General features: G+C 38.1%; 1 protein-coding gene across 1 annotated transcript in view; it reads right to left on the bottom strand.

The window, feature by feature from the left end:
• Positions 1-16,954, bottom strand: part of LOC121318698 (histone deacetylase 8-like) — a 27,049-nt gene extending 10,095 nt beyond the window's left edge. The window contains exons 1-9 of the mRNA XM_041255650.1: positions 16,499-16,954; positions 15,805-15,857; positions 15,205-15,335; positions 14,122-14,263; positions 8,487-8,599; positions 7,386-7,463; positions 5,718-5,826; positions 4,524-4,696; positions 3,242-3,336 (exon numbers count right to left, since the gene is read on the bottom strand). Coding sequence (XP_041111584.1) covers positions 3,242-3,336; positions 4,524-4,696; positions 5,718-5,826; positions 7,386-7,463; positions 8,487-8,599; positions 14,122-14,263; positions 15,205-15,335; positions 15,805-15,857; positions 16,499-16,615 — 1,011 coding nt within the window. The 5' untranslated portion in view covers positions 16,616-16,954. The remainder of the gene's footprint in view (positions 1-3,241; positions 3,337-4,523; positions 4,697-5,717; positions 5,827-7,385; positions 7,464-8,486; positions 8,600-14,121; positions 14,264-15,204; positions 15,336-15,804; positions 15,858-16,498) is intronic.

Here is a 16,954-nt window from a genome sequence, read left to right as displayed (position 1 = left end):
ACAAAAGGTGAACATTTTGAAAGGGGGTGTAGACTTTCTATAGGCACTATAAAAAAAAAAAATATTGATATGTTTGAGAAGTTTATGAAACTGAGAACACATCCTGAGTTTGACAAGCTGTGACTAATACAAGTTCACACGTTCAGTGGCTGTAGTTCCAATGAGTTATATAGTGTTGTCAGAAGAGCATCTGTATACAGTAGACTGGGGCTCTGCGGAGCTGTTCTGTATACAGAATCAATGTGAGTGTAAGACACTATAAAACTAAGACAAATACAAAACTATAGCAACACGTATTTTTATTTTTATAAATAAGTTGGAAATCTAGTTATTGGTTCATTTCAGAAAGCAAGTCTTGAATAATTTGCAGTTTGGTTTCAAAATTGCTGTAGGTGTCTTTTCTTATTTATGTTGTTAATGTTTTGCGTTTTGAGTTTAAACTCAGGGCTCCATCAACTGAAGACCTGTGTGGATCTGTAGAGACTCAAACACATCTGTACACAGAAACGTAGGACATGGTTTATAACAAGGCTCAACTCTTACTCTGACCAGATAACATAAATATAATCTGCTACTCAGAAGAGGTCATATACCTTGATATGCTGTTCTATGCTTATATTTAAATCACACTTTGAAGACAACATGATTACATGTTCTTGCACTGATGGCTTGAATTATTATATTCTTCATCTGTGTACCTATGTGATCACTTCTAGTTTAGAAGTAAATGTTTTAGTGGAACAGGCTATGGAGTAGCTTTTGAAAGTTCTCAGTAACCCCTTTGTTTGTTTCCATTGTCCCCGAAGCAGAGACCCCAGTGTCTTCTGCCTGTCTGGACCCTGCTCTGAGGACTGATGGCAGCTGGTGGAGCAAAGGGATTTGTCCGTCAGGTACAAAGTGCTTTTTGTTCTTGTTACACATTTAGGTGATTTCCCTCCACAGCTTCCAACCTCTCTTTATCTCCCCAGGCCCACTGCAGTTAAATTGTGTTTTGTTTGGTGCAAATTGACACAGACAATGATGTGGCTCTTTGATCTTCAGGCATGCAAGACAAAGAACTGCAGAGAATAAGCGGGCAAGAAAAGAATGAATGGACTTCTCAAGGAAGCTTTCCATCTGAGCAGCAAGGTTCTCATGTCTCATGTACTTTACAAGACAGACAATGAGAATAAAATCGACACCTTGGGTGTTAGAATTCACAAGAGCTTTGAGGGAGAGTGGTTGACACTGGCCATGAAGTGACAGCTACAGCAGCAGAAAACAAATAGCCATGCAAGGGTTTTTAAGGATTCACACATTGACTAGGATTCTAATTCTGACAGTCCTGACATTTGCACACTATATTCGAACAACTCTGGGCACATTCACCCTTTTGACTTCAATATCTTTAAACTTACTGCAATCCACCATATAACTCTTGATTGAATGCAGGCATCCTGCTCTGTGTCCTTGAAAATAGAGGCTTAGCTCACTAAAAAAAAATATGAATGCTAATTAAAGCTAAACTTTGGGAGGAGTCAGGAATCAAAGAAATGTTTCTGATTAAACAGGCTGGATTCGATCTGCCGACGTTGTGAATTCAGAATTTTGATGGGAAGACCCGATACATGACGGATATAAAATTGAAATAGCTAATGAAAACTGACTAAACGACCAGGGATATGCTAATACAAATAAAAAAACTATCATGATTATTTTGAAAAAAAGATATTGCAGGAATATATACAACAAAGCAGGAAGTCAGGGAAAGTAATCCATTGTGTTTTAAACCCTACAGCCTGTTCAGTAGCACTTTCATTTGATACTTTGTGCACCTTCTTTATAGGAAACTTAATTGAGACTCACAGGCAAACCTGGAATGGTACTATGTAATGATGTCTTAAAATATCCTCCAAAGGGGTAATATCCAAAGTTGTTTTTTTTTTCTTTCTCCTTAGCATAACTATCACAAGTCACTTATTGTTTTGCTGTTGCTCTTTTTATTTCATTTACACTTTGTCTCCTGTGAAACCCATTTATTCTGCTTCCAAGCTATAAATTGATTTCTTTTGGGTCCCGTTACTTGCAAGACAGGAATGAACCTGCTGCACTGTGGCTAGAAAAAATGGTTTCCCTGTATGGCTGGAAGAAGACTGTCCACATTTAAAAGAAGAACCAACACTAAGAGGGAACAGTGATATCTCTTTTGGTGCTAATAACAGGTTACTGTTAGACTTAAGACTTAGACAAAAGATACAGTTTGTGCACAATATCTACACCAGAAAATAAGAAACCAGACACATCAGTGGTTAGGGTTTGTATCTTGGATTTAGCTGGGTGTTTTATTTCAGTATTTCAACTCTGAATAGTATTTAATTATTTGTTGTATCGAACTTTATTTATCTGTCACTGAAGAAATTTATATTTAATAAAATAAAGTTGAACGTTTTTAAATGACATTAAACGTTTAAAGTATACTGAAAAAACTAAACAAAAATGGCAATTCATTTAGTGCACATAATCATGCAGGGACTTTCAAGGACTCAGAAGCAAACCACTAGCTGTGTCTGTCCTGCCCTGGGATGTAAATGCTCTCTGCTTAGATCCAGGCTCGGAGGCTGTGATTTTGGCCATTATATATACCTCAAATACTGTGGATCCCTCTCCCAATGCAGACCTTTGGCATTCAAACGGTGATTTATCTGTAACTTAAAATGACTGTATTACTATAACTTACTTGTCTCAGTGTATTTGTGGAAACTGCTCAACATACAAGTTGCTGTTGTATTTTTGTAGATGTTGTATATGTCACTTCTGTAGAGTTGACCTCACAACATGTCATTTCCTATCCCGTTAATTTGAGTTTCACCCTTCCCGCCCTTCAACAGTTTTTAATATAGCCTGGTGACAAGCCATGATAACTTTTCATACAATTTTAATGTGGGTTTTGGTTAGGAAGGGTTAAAACTTGAAAATCTTCAAAGCCAAAAGACCTCTTTGTGCTTGGGAGGAGAAACCTTTACTGTATCTCTCCTTCTGTGCAATTATCTGGGAATTTACAATCTCTCTTCATTCCAAATCTCTTTTTGGAAAAGCGCACAATTCTTTGGAAACAAGTGCTCCCTATGCCATAGGGACAGTGTGTTATTGTTCCTGAACCACCTGACAACAAAACGGTATTGAGACCAGGAGCTAGGGCTTTGATTATGGGGAATGACTCAGCGAGGAGAGTGAAGAAACAGGAGCCCCACTGGAGCCTTACCTCGTGATCCGGAATCTCAGAGGAGAGCGTTTGGCCGAGGACAGTGCCAGTCAGATAGGTCCAGCACCGGGCAGTGTTGGCAAGGTTATACCCTCCTGTCTCCAGCAATACAGGGAATAAAGGGGAGACAAGAAAATAAAAAAGGATTGAAGTAAAAGGGTTCTTTGTGTGCACCTAATTAGTACCTTTCATCGTTGCCCTGCTGCATGGATAAGAAGACTTGCACAGCAAACTCATTTAAAAAAAAACATTTTTGCTATTGACAGACTAGGTTATTGACAGTGCTGGTGAGCAAAACCTTCTGTTTAGTAGTGTTTAGGTACAATGCAGGCAGCTTTAGAACAATGCTCATGCATTTATTTGTATGCTGACCATAGCAAAACTAGTAATCAACATGTGGACTGCAATTAAACAGTGCTAACAAAACACCACCTAGGTGCCGCGCCAAACGACTAGAAAAGTGACAGTCAACCTCAGAAACTGGTAGCTGACTAATTGAGTGCCTCAATTTCAAAGCAGCAGCTGCAACGTAATCATGTCTGTGTTTGCTTACTGGTAGCAAACTAGCAATGTCAATATTTTCATTGCTGTTTGAATTGGAACGTAAAGCAATTGCGGTTTCAGACGGACTGGAGTGCATTTGTGGGTGCCATTCATTACATATAAATATGACATTGTGAAACATTAATAAATAATTTTTAAAAATCCCAAGCAAAGTGCAACTAAACTGTATTGATGTGCTTGGTTAGAGAATAAGTGTGTAATGGCTGCACTCCATGACGTATGTTATGATTTTAAGTTACTGACTTAAAAGTAGATACAAAATAATGTCTAAAGTCATGTTATGTTCAAATAAAGAAACCGAAGATGCAGAACTGTAACAAGCTAATGAGTCTGAATTTCAAGGGTGTGAACGAAGAGGAACTTCTAGGCAGAGGAACAGGGATGCCTGGGCAGAACGCAACAGGTTATTTCTGTCAGATGTGTTTTTCAACTGATATCTGATCAATTGACATGATAGCACATGCTCAAAAAACAGCTAAAAAAAGAATAAATCTATACATTTTTTATTTCAGGAGAAATGTAAGGTAATCACATGTTTGTATATTCTCTGCTTTCATTATATTTGACTGGTAGTATTTGCCAAACATGTATGTGGTTTATTTAAACTCCTACGTTACGTTAGAACTTTTTTTTTTTTTTTAATTTATCAAAAAAATTCTTGCATGCCTTGCTTTCAAAAATAAAAATAAAAAAATCCTAGCACACCACTGTTACTCACCTCCTCCCAATATTAGAGCTGGAAGCTCCCACTGCAGAACATACTGCAGGCACTTCCCCACTCCCACTGGGGTCATGTTGAAGGAGCACATGGGGTCCCCTGCCATTGTGTCTGCACCCAGCTGCAAGACTACAGCTTCAGGCTTAAAGGCTGCATGTACCTCTGTCAGTACACTGGAACAAGCAGTGTTAAAAAGCATCAGCTGGGCTGGGCTGGGCTGGCCAGAAAAGTGACCCCCCCCCACCCCCACCCTGGCTGTAAATTCAAGAGCCACCAGTATGGCGAAAAAGCAGTATATACAGAATAGTCTATCTGTGATATATCTATGAACATATGTACATGCACCTTCAAATGTCTGGGGATTGTGTTACTCTTATACTCATGAATGTGTACAAAAAGTTTCAACATAATTAGATAAGCGGTTTTCAACATACATGTAAAAAAAGTGTGACATACAGACGTGCGAATGTGCAGGCAGAAATACCTTCAAATACCCCCATAACACCCAGCTTCATCACAGTTTAATACATGGTTTTCCCTGTATACGCAAAAATTGAAATGTAGAATATAGATGGACAAATGTACAGACAGGCAGAAACCCTACATATGCCCAGGATCTAGTACTCGAAAACAATTTGAAAATGAACAGAAATGCATGGATGGATATCTCACTATCTTCAGCCTTTCAATCCACTGCTGGATTTCCACAAAAGCCTGCTGCGTCCCTCATCCACGTTGCTCTGGCATGTTTCCTAACTTCATCTTGCCATCTTCCTGGTGGTCGTCGTCTTTGTCGCTTTATATCTCTTGGGATTCAGTCTAGCATCTCCTTGGTCCAGTGATGGTCTGTTCTTGCTACACGTCTGGCCCACTGCCATTTCAGTTTTTTCGCTCTTATAATAAAATATACCCTACTAAAGATTGGAGTGGCTCTTTTCAGACAATGGACAGCTGTACTTAAAAGCAGCTGTCCATTGTGTTGTGATTACGCTTTAGCCTGGTTGAAGTAGTTTGTACTAAAGAATATACATGGAAGTGTAAACCGAACACGAATGGGGGCACTGCAGCTTTCACTGCTACTTATACTTTAGAATTCAAGATGTAGATATCCAAGCTTAAAACCTTTAGATATAACAGGAATGCAACATGGATGTTTTCATTTAGTAACACAAATATAAAAAACAAGAGTAGCACCTTTGGAAGACTTGGTAATATTTGTCATCTTGAATTCCATCTTGCAGGGGAACATTAACGGCATACCACCTTCCTTTCCCAAGCCCTGTGTCGGACACATCTCCAGTACCTGCATCAAAACAAGTTAGGAAAACCGCAGTCATCAAACTAAGAACACACACGTCTATTAATGTAATTCAAACTGTTTAAATATCCTTTCCGTAAACAATCAGTATGAAAAATGTGGTGTTTCTGTGAACAAAAACAAAACATACTGGGGATTTTAAAGTAAGGGGAACGGCATCTCTGACATGTTGAAAACCTGAATTAAAATGGATATGTGAAAAGGCATATTGTCACAGGTCAGGGGTACCGTTTGATTTTGCTGGTGGAGTTTCTATAACACTGAAAATAGGTCAGGATTATAAAATGCTTATCCTAATACACGTAAAAAAGTTAATGCAGGCGATCCATCTCTTCCATAACACAGTGTTTTTGTATAATACCCAATCGAAAGCCACTTAAATGACTAGAATACAGGGAGCAATCTCATTAGCTAACAAGTGTTCCATCTTGTGCAAATAAGTCACCATACCAGCATGGCTTGGAACTTTTAGAACCATTCTGCCTTGACAACCAATTTACTTTGCTAGTGATGGAGTAGGGTAGATATGCCATTTTATAAGCGCTGCCTTCATTATTTGCACCGATTGTGGATCTTGATAAGCCACGCTTCATTGATACTGTTCTGTAGCTAATTCCTTTGTTGTAGTTTGCTACAAGTGCTTTTTTCAAATGTTAATCCAACTGCTTTGTCTTGACCATCACCTGCTGTGCTGTCAAAACATTCTTCTTCAATGTGTAAATAATTACCTCTTTTTCTGGTTACTGACTTTATAATGCAGCTTAGCTACTATGTAATGGTTTTCAATCAATTAATATATGTTTTAATAACATTTTTTTGAATTATATTAAGTGCTGGGTACCAATAATTTTGTTCTTTATAAAAAGATTGTTTGTATTCTGGTCATTGTCATGATACATTAATATGATATATATATATATATATATATATATATATATATATATATATATATATATATATATACACACACACATACATATATATATATATATACACACACACACATATATATATATATATATATATATATATATATATATATATATATATATACACACACACACACACATACACACACACATACATATGCGTCTCTTCAGAGATGCATGACCTAACATTATATTTAACCACAGAGATTGATGTGTTCAATTTCAATTTATGGAGAGCATTTCATAGTCAAGAAGCGGCAATGGAAGGTACAAACCCAGCTAAACACCAAGCCTGTGTAAAACAAGCCCAGTCACACAATGATCCGGCCTGAGCCGGGAACAATAAAAGCAAGGTTCAGGCTAAACAGATGTTTGAAGTCTAGACGTGAATTCCACATAGGAAAGCACTCACTGCGGTGTGCAGCAAGATAAGATTCTTCAGCCCATTGGACCAAACTGCTTTTCTTATGAAAGTGCTGCACTGGAGTGAAAGCTTTATGAATCAGCCCATTATTAGCAGTCAAAAAGATGGGATACAGGTCTTCACACATCTCAAGGTAGTGTTATCACTGTTCAATGCAGTTAATATAAGAATTCAAGATGGGGAATCCTCACCTGGGAAAAATCCGGGAGAAAATTTGTGCAGCGATACCGTCATGACTTTGGAGGTGAAACTAAATGCATCTTCCACACCTGTAAAAGATAAAGAAACACACCTGCTTTTCTACACTTAGTTTAACACTCAATAACGAGGAACACAGAAATGCTCAAATAAACAAAATCAGTTTAATGACAAATGTTTTGACTAGAATCTACGGTTCCCCTCTGTCTTCTCATTCCTTATTTCCCTCTTGTATTAACTTTTATAATTTTTACATCTTTATTTTATGATAATTAAAACACATACTTGATCAATTTATTAATGCACATTTGTATTCTTATTTCTCAAGCATTGCTGAACTAACAGAACATTACTCAGTTTTGCAAGGCTACGCAACCTGACAGTAGATAAGCCAAGTTAATATAAGCAAGTCATGCATTATCAAATATGTTTCAATTCCGTAAGTGACAGCTTTGAAACATGAATCTATACAGTATAAAAGCTTTTTTTGCACTCTACTGGTGTTCATTTAAAGCATTAGTTCATTTAAAGCCTCAGTTTCAAATAAAGGTATGTTAAATTGGTCATCCAAACCCAGAAACGTGTTTCAAGATATGGTCCAGTACATGAATGACATCTAGATACTGAGCAGGTCTAGTACATGAACGACATCTAGATACTGAGAAGATCTCTGTTTGCGAAACGTTCTCTAAGGGTTTGTGCAGGGTTTTCACAGCAGAAACAGGATACAGTATTACAGGTCTGGTTTCACCAGCACATTGTACAACCATCATAACCTGTGTTGATTTATACACTTTTTATTATACTCGACATTTGTCATGTCCTAATTCTGTATCTAGTCTAAATCCCTTTGGATTTCCTAAGCCACTGTGTATGTGATGGCTACACCTCTGTGTTGTCTGCTGGTTTTAGGAGCTTGCTAAATATCCCATAGTCTAGGTTGTTTATGAACATGAGAGCAGGAGCTCTAGCACCTTTATTTTCTTTTAAGCTTTCTCAACCATTCCATAATCTACTGGTTAATCTGCAACTTCCTTTTGGAGTATACATGCAAACACAGTAAAGAGAAGTTTCTCTGCTCCCTGTGGACTTACCATCCCCATGGTGCAAATCCACATCCACGTATAAAACTCTCTCGTACTTCTGCCGTAGTCTTAAAATACCAAGAACTACATCATTAATGTAGCAAAACCCGGAAGCTTCATCTCTGGAGAGAAAAAATAAAGAGACAAAACAGCTATGACACAGAGAGACTACACAAGTGGTATTTTAAGTGGCACAAATGGTGAGGGTAAGGATGACTTATTAGAACCTGCTAATGAAACTGCAGTCACTATTTCTGAAACCTCAACAAAACCGGCTTCGTAAAACACCTGATGAATGAATGCTGTCAACAGCGTTCATCCATATCAGAGTTATCACTGCTTTGTGCTTTGAACTGCTTAATTTCTATCAAAGGGGGTTACAGAAACACTTCAGTGGTATTCACGGAGCTGGTCATCTATCATGCTTTCAAGCAGACAGAACAGAACAGGGCACCACAGGCTGACAGAAATTCATTTGGGAAATCATTACAGAAAAAGCTTATCCTGAACCTGAAAACATAGAATCAGAAGATATTCAGAGTACTTAAAAGTAATGAAACAAACCTTTTGAAAGAAATCTTTGGCAAATGCATATTAATCAAGGCTTTAAAAAAATGTTCTTAACATAACAAAACTCTCAAGTCTTTCTAATACTTTACATCACTTTTTAACTTATCCACACTACCTAAATAAAAGGGGGATCAAGACACACTGTAACCCCGTGATTGTTTTAAAAATGTGATAATTGCACATTAAAGGTAGTGTGAATGGGTATTGACTTGGGTGAAGCACATTATTCCTGCCACAGCGCTAGAACATCAATTCCAGTGTTCCAGGGAATACAACCCCACACAGTATCTTATATGTAACATGGAAGATAAATGTATAGCTCAAGTCCAATTACTTGTAACACAAGAAGTTAACATATTGCACTGTGCCTGGAAAAAATAGTTTGAGTCAATAGGGAAATATCATGATTATGAGTAAGAAAATGTTTGTATGGCTGTTCCACCTGTTATTGTGCTGGGAATCTTTTGGTTCTTCAGTTTTTTCTTCATTTTAGAATACTTAGATAGATAGTAGTATAGTAGTAGATAAACTACAATAGTAGATAAACTGCAGTCTCCTGGTACTTTCGCTGTAGTTCACATGCTGTAACTTTGAGCACTTAGGAACCTGGAAACAGCTGGAACCGAGTGGTAATTTACTAGGTTTACATGCACAAAAAAAGTAGTACTTGATTTGAATCTGAAAAAAATTGTAGAGTTTACATGCTGAACTCAATCTGGCTCAGAGGGATTGATGCTTACAAATCTGAACTAGCTTACATGCAGAATATATAAAGGATTTAGGAATTGATTCTTGAAACAGGTATCTTGAATTTGACTTTCAACAGCAAAGAGGTCTTTCAGTACAATTAGTTAGATATACTGTTTTAATAGTCATTTGTCAGACAATTCCAGATAAGGGATGTATTCCAAACAATGTACAAAGGATGGCTATCAATAGGTCTGGATTTTGTCTGAACATTCCCGTGACATGAACGAAAAGACTTCATTTTCTGCCCGTGTGAAATTCCAAGTTATTTTTTGTGGCAAAAAGGATATTAGGCAGAAAAGTAAAGTACTGCCTCAAACATCACTGGTTTTATAGTTCATGTCGTGGGACTTCATCAATATTTACAGGGAAGAACACAGGCCTTATTGACAGCCATACTGAACTAAATTCATCACAACTGAATAAGAAGGTTCAGAAAAACTGGGAGACATTCATCACATTTCACTGATGGACTACCAGGCTCAATGCAACTCTATAACCCCAATTACTATGGTCATAGTCACAGGTCATCTGACTGCCAGGAAACTCAAGCCCTGGGCACAAACGAAGCACAGTTACATTCAGCACGATTTTGCCAAGAAACAGGCGCTTTGTTCTTTCGACAGAGGGGTCAAAATCCTCCTTTCAGCACCAGTGATCCACTGCTTGCAGAGCGACCACAAACTGCTACAAGCTGGAATAAAAAAAAAAGAGCAGGGCACTCTGTAGCTGGACAGTGAAAAGGCTGGAATATGACAAGGGCTTTTATTGTCACCAGACAGCTGCCGGATTGGGCTCTGGAGGGACAATCCGATCACAGGGAATGCTTCTTTGCCCAGCTTTGCTACAAGTCAAGTTTATATGCTAACCTGTAACAGCAAGTAAACAGACACAGAGAATAAATGATTGCTCCATGCGGGTATAGAAGAGTGTACTGTTAAAGATATTTCAATAAAGTTTGCATGTCAGGCACAGACTATTGGAAACTACTTTGAAATATCACATTTTTAAACACGTTTAACTTTATTACCAATGTGGCCCTTAAACACATTATTTTAATGGTTTAAAGTATTGATACGCCTAGCAAAAAAAATATATTGACCATCATGTTGGATGATAATACAAGTTAAACAATGTAGGAGAATGTCATGAAATTACACAAAGCTAACGTCAGTTTTTAAAGAGGATATTTTCCAATTTTATTTTATAAAAAACATTCTTTAACTAATTTAAGACTCCCATTGCCTCGCACCTTATTTCAGCTTTTAAGTTTAATAGGCACATCTGAACTTAAAAACAGTGTCCACCTTTGTTCAAGTACCTTACAATGAAGGCTTACAAGAAAATCTGGAATGGCTTAAACTTCTACAACATGCGAGTCTTAAAATACTCCTTGTTGAGCAATGAGAACAGGGCCCAAGCACGCTAGGTTCATAGCACAATGTTCACAAGAAGGTAAAGGAGGAAGGGGAAACAGTAGTACATTTTAACCGTGGACTGTACTTCAGGAGACTGCTGTGGGGAGGCAATGACCTGAGGAGTCTGCAGCTGCTATTAAGCACTAATATGTAACATGATCATCAAAAACTATTAAACACTTAATGGTGCTGTGACAAGGATGGCAGAGTGGTGATGTCAGGCCAGAAGCAGGAACAAAAACAAAGGCAAAATACTGTGGTGCAAAGGCGCTGCGGCGCCGTTTATTTTCAAACAAAAATAAAAGTAAAGGTTGAAACAAAAACACATTGCTCACAGCGGAAAATAAAATTTTTAAATATTAAAACACAAAACGAACAGGTCAGGCTGGGCAAATTGCTATCACTGCTCCTATTCTTTTGGTTTCACTTTTGGTTTCCCCTACTCGCTCTCGTACCTCCTCTCAAACACCCATCCAGAGTGCAGAGCGCTGAAGGCTTTTATGCAGGTGACCACATCCCGATTAGCAACAAATTAATTACTTAATCCGGGAGATGGCCACCTTCTGCACAAGATTTTAACTTGTGGATGTGGCTTCCCATCCATGCTGCAAAACAAAAGCTACGGCTCTCGCCTTTATAGATTTACAAATAAATAAATCATAATACAAACACAAAATAATAAACTGCACAGGGTGGAGGGGTACCCCGTTCTAAAATTAATAAACAATACATTTGTTTTAAATACCAAAACCAAACAAAACAAATGCATTTATGGCAGGGCTTTGCCCCGCCCCCTTTTCATGTGCAGGGCTTCTCTCCTGCAGCCCTGCTACAGGTGCTAAAATAAACAAGAATTCAATGACAAACGTTTCGACTAAAAGATCTAACATGAAGAGATCTACCCAGCAGTAAAGAATATACAAATTACAGAAATATCACATTGTGAGAATAGGACAGAGGGACAGGCTTACTGAACCTCAGAGCACTTTTTCTAAAATGCACCACCTGTGCAATAAAATCAGCTAAACCACCAACAATCATGACTTCTTAATTCCGCCATCACTCTTGACAGAAGGCTTTTGTAAATAACTAGAACAGCAAAAGGAATTCGAGTCAGAAAGACAAGACACTTTACGCGCAGGGTCCCTTTCCTTTAACATATGAGACTCAGCAAGTTCAGGAGGCCTCGGCTTGCTTCAGGGGTTAGCTGGACTCTCACAGTGACCCTACAGACCACAGGCTTCCACTCGGCAATTAGCTCACTGAGCCTTTCCGCACAAGAGGGCCTTTACTTCTGAACAGAGGAATCATTTAAGCTTGTGAAAGAATCACTTGTTTCGGAGTTAATACACACGTGAAGGACAGTACACTGTGCAGAGAAAAATGACAGGGTCCTCCAACAGTGACTGTGTTTAGAGCAGTGTAATGGTTCAGTGCTCAAGGCAATCACCTTTATCCTGTGCCAGACCAGATACACACAAACTAAAGTGAAACCTGAACCAACTGGTCACCAACAGAACTGCATGACTGTGGCTAAATACAGCTATATGTTTATTTAAAAGAGAAACCTCATTCAAATGTTATCATCTTACTTGAGTTATGCTCCTATTGTTAACAAAGCACTATTTTTCTATCTTGATATGTTTTCAGTTAGTGCAAACACACGTACAGCCCCTATTCAGTCCTTCCTCACTGTCTATAGAATCCTACAGAAAATTTACATTGTAGTGCAGTTAAGAGTTCACCTCTAAATATGTGCCTAACACAATCTGTACCGTAAACCGATACCGAGAGGGATAAAAAAAAAAAAAATTCAAGAAAGTGCCCCTCTGCTTTTGTGAGCTGTGAAAACAGAGGCTCACCCCATTGGTAAACGGACAATTTAAAAGAATTGAATCCCCATGGTCACAGTGAAAAAATCTGATTCAGGCATTGACACCAGTTGGATTCATGAGAAGGGATCTGAATTTGATGCAATACGTTGTTCTGATCACAGTATAAACGTCCTCACAGATTTTAGGAATGTGGCTTTAATGGAGCCTTCTGGATTTCTATCACACTTCATTTTGCATGGAATGCAAGATCTTAGTGATCCAATATGCTGGGTACCTGCAGAACGGCCGTCAGAACATGCGGCTGGCTACAGTGTAACATGTGAAGGCGAGCACACATTTTAATTATTATATCTGCAATTACAAATGTATATGTAAGCGATAGCACATGACAATGGGTGTGAATTACTGCGCTTATAGAATTACTATATATGTTAATAGTTATTTTTTTAAATTCTGAAACATGTTACATTGATAAACCCATGTTTAAAAGGTTTGTTCTGCAGGCATTTCTTATAAAATGTTATCAATATCACATTAACACAATATGAACAAATAAGCAGATATCTTATGTGCAAAATTATGGAAGTGTTTAGTAATTAGCTCCCTAGGAATCATATTTCAGTAAAAGACTGTACCCAGTTGAGTTATGTTGCTACAAAATGTGATTCGCCTTTTATTAGTTTTTTATTAGTTATTATTTTATTTAGCACATTTATTTAATTTGCTATGGTAAATGCCAGGGTTTATATAAACAATATTTTGTTAAAATGTTAGCAGATTTGTGGTGATACTTTCCAAGTATGATTACTTTGTAATATTAAGTAGAATGTTGTTACTCTTATTTTTTTCATTATAATTTCAGTGCTGAATTCTGTAAGCATCCTCCCAGTTGTCTGCCGAGTTCATTCAAGTCTGTTTTATCCTATGCTAGCACAGTACAAACATGCCATTACCCCAAATTAATTTAGCAATTCCTAAATGTTCTGTCATTTTGTCGGGTTTTTGGTCTTGCCTTCTCCGACACAGGAGGCACCCTACTAGACATTCAATCCAAGCCTCTGTTTAATTTCTTACTTTCTTGCATGATGCCAGCCTCCTGCCCAGTTGATTGCCACTTTGCATGTCCTGTCGATCAAGCACTGGGCAGCTGTTAAAGTGGCCCCGCCTACTGCTGCAGCATAATCATAAATACCTTCTGTTGCAGGGCAGTCATAACCTGGGAGGTAGAGAGAGTCAATATCATTTAAACTAAAGGATCTTGCATAACACATGCAATTCTGTCAACACATGTTCCAAACCTCCACCTAGACAGACATTAAAAATGTAGAAATAGGATTCATAACAATTAATATATGCATACCCCTGGTCCCAGTCAGTTTCAGTCACAATGGGTAAGACAGCAGATGTGACCAAATCTGATACTGAGCTAATAGTATGCACTCGGTAAGCAACTTGGCAGGAGCTTCTGTGGTCAAAGCTACACAAACTGTTGATGTTTCGCGCGAGGAACAAAATGGAGGACTCTATGGACCACTCTGTAGAATCCCTCTCCAACTTCCCCAAATGAATTCCCTGGTACAGTTTAGACACACTGCAGACTTGTCACATCACATCCAATTGAATTAATACAAATTGTTCCCTAAACCTGACATGCTCCAAGGATAAAATGCACAAGACCAAGTCAGGAAATCTGGCACATCTGCAGTCTAACAATTTTTTAAACTGGCATTAGTATGGGTCGATTCTTTGGTCTATATACACTGTACTGCACTCTTTGGAGTGTAATATATAGCGCCCTCTAGTGACAACTGGCTGTCAGCACCAATCCTCCTATTTTGTACTGTTTTTTTTTTTAAATTGGCCCTAGGAAAAGATTAGATTTAAAAGTATAGAAGGTAAAGTTTAAATCATTTGGGATTTTTAAAATATTTATTTTGGTACAAAAGGTTTCAAGGTATGAAAATCAAACTCAAGATACAGATGCTATAAGTTATGATAAAACAATTTACAATAAAACTTTTTTTTTCAAAACCACAAACACCACCCAATTACTTTTGCATCATTTGCACTATTCCCTGTGAAAACCATTTTGGCATTCTCACCCAGTGCACACTCTTCACATTCTCAGCCATCCTGTCCCCCGCCCAACAGTCTTACCCAGGCCATACTCTATAGACTTGGGGTCGTCATCATCTCCCTCCTCCCCGACTTTGTGCAGGTGCTCCAGGTAGGAGTCAGTGTGAAAGGCTGCCATCTCCTCCATTGTCGCAGTGTGGGGCTTTACTACCCTGGCAAAAACACATGCGATGAGGAGAAACAGTCCCTGCCAGTTTTGCTTCCCTAACATGGGAGTGCCAGAGCCAATGCGATGCTCCCTTTGGAATCCCGAGCAAAGACCAGCAACTTTGCACTGCCAGGACACGAGCATGCCCTCCCCTGACTTAATGACTCACCCTGCACACCACATGGCTGTGCTTTTACCAGGTGAGCCACTTGGGGACCCAAGCTAAGTTTATTCTTTAGAACTTTTACATTTTAACATGTGCATGCAATGAATGTAGATCCTGGTGATTTATTTGTTTCATGTTATTTACAGCTCTGCAGTGGGGTACCTGTCACCGACAACTGTACTGTAACAATTACACTGAAACAGAAGGATCTTCAAGGCAATTGCATGTGTGTGTTTTTTTTTTTTTTAATATATTATTTAGCATGCACAGAAGTATGAACGATCTTAGTCTTCAATAGTTGACTTACCTCATATGTTTAAGCAAGCCATATGCTTCAATTAATGAATGAACCATGCTTGCCTAGAAAAACAAAAATGAATTGTAAGGCGCACATGGGATGAACATCTGAAGCTGAACAAATATAATATTACCACATAATATATACAGTTATATAGCCCTAATGACTGGAATAGCTGGAATTCATGTATTTAAAAACATGTAGTGAAACGCGTTTGTTGAGACTGGGCAGACTTCTAATATCCTGGGCATAAAAACATGTTAAAAGAACCATTTAACTGGGGAAGCTGCAAGACCCCCAAAAGACATTTTACACTGCTAGGTACTGGTGCAAATTTGTAAACAATTGTTTTCAGTTTCACACAATGTGGTTTCACCACCCGCCACCTCAACTCAAACCATCTTTGGAACATGTAGCTAATTCATCTTGGGAGAATTGGTTAACAGTAACTGGCAGTTATTTTCTATGAAATTCAAACTGGAAACTGTTGTGCAGGAACAACATACGCAATACATACTTATATGTACAGATTTCATTTGCAAATCGTTAATTACTTCAGTACAAGTAGCGACAAAATCAGAACATATTAACACGGGCGATGGGATCCACTAGTAATTACAACACATACACAAAAGCAAGACATAGCATAACAATGCTAAACAAAGTATAAAGTTACAGAAATAGTGTATGTTTTTATTCTTACCCTTTTAGGTACTTTGGAAAGAGAGTCGCATGTGTCGATGTACTCGGGACTGTACACATACACTACACCGGTGTCTCTAGTACCATTCCCAGCCTCAGAATCACTTTTACTATCCATTGCACTGCATGTATTTTGATCAAATCGTTTGAGTTGCGGAAGATTTGAAGCTAAACTTCCCCTTAAGTGAAGTAATGATTAATCCAGTGTGGTGTCTCATAATAAACACTCCTCTCACAAAGGGAAACACGTATCACTCTATGCTGGACCGGTTGCATTTAATTCATGACAAGAAAATACTTTCAGATTCAGAAATCACTTTCTAATGGGTACAGATAGACAGTTCTATAGGTACACATAACTTTAAAAAAATCGCTTGAATTTTTCATTGGCAAATTAATAAATGTTACTTTCGACCGATGAAGGAAAAAAAAAAAAAAAAAAAAGTGTTTCTTGTGA

The sequence above is a fragment of the Polyodon spathula genome, chromosome 7 (assembly GCF_017654505.1).
Source record: "Polyodon spathula isolate WHYD16114869_AA chromosome 7, ASM1765450v1, whole genome shotgun sequence".
NCBI classification, from domain to species: Eukaryota; Metazoa; Chordata; class Actinopteri; order Acipenseriformes; family Polyodontidae; genus Polyodon; species Polyodon spathula.
This window is presented reverse-complemented; position numbering and strand designations above follow the sequence as displayed.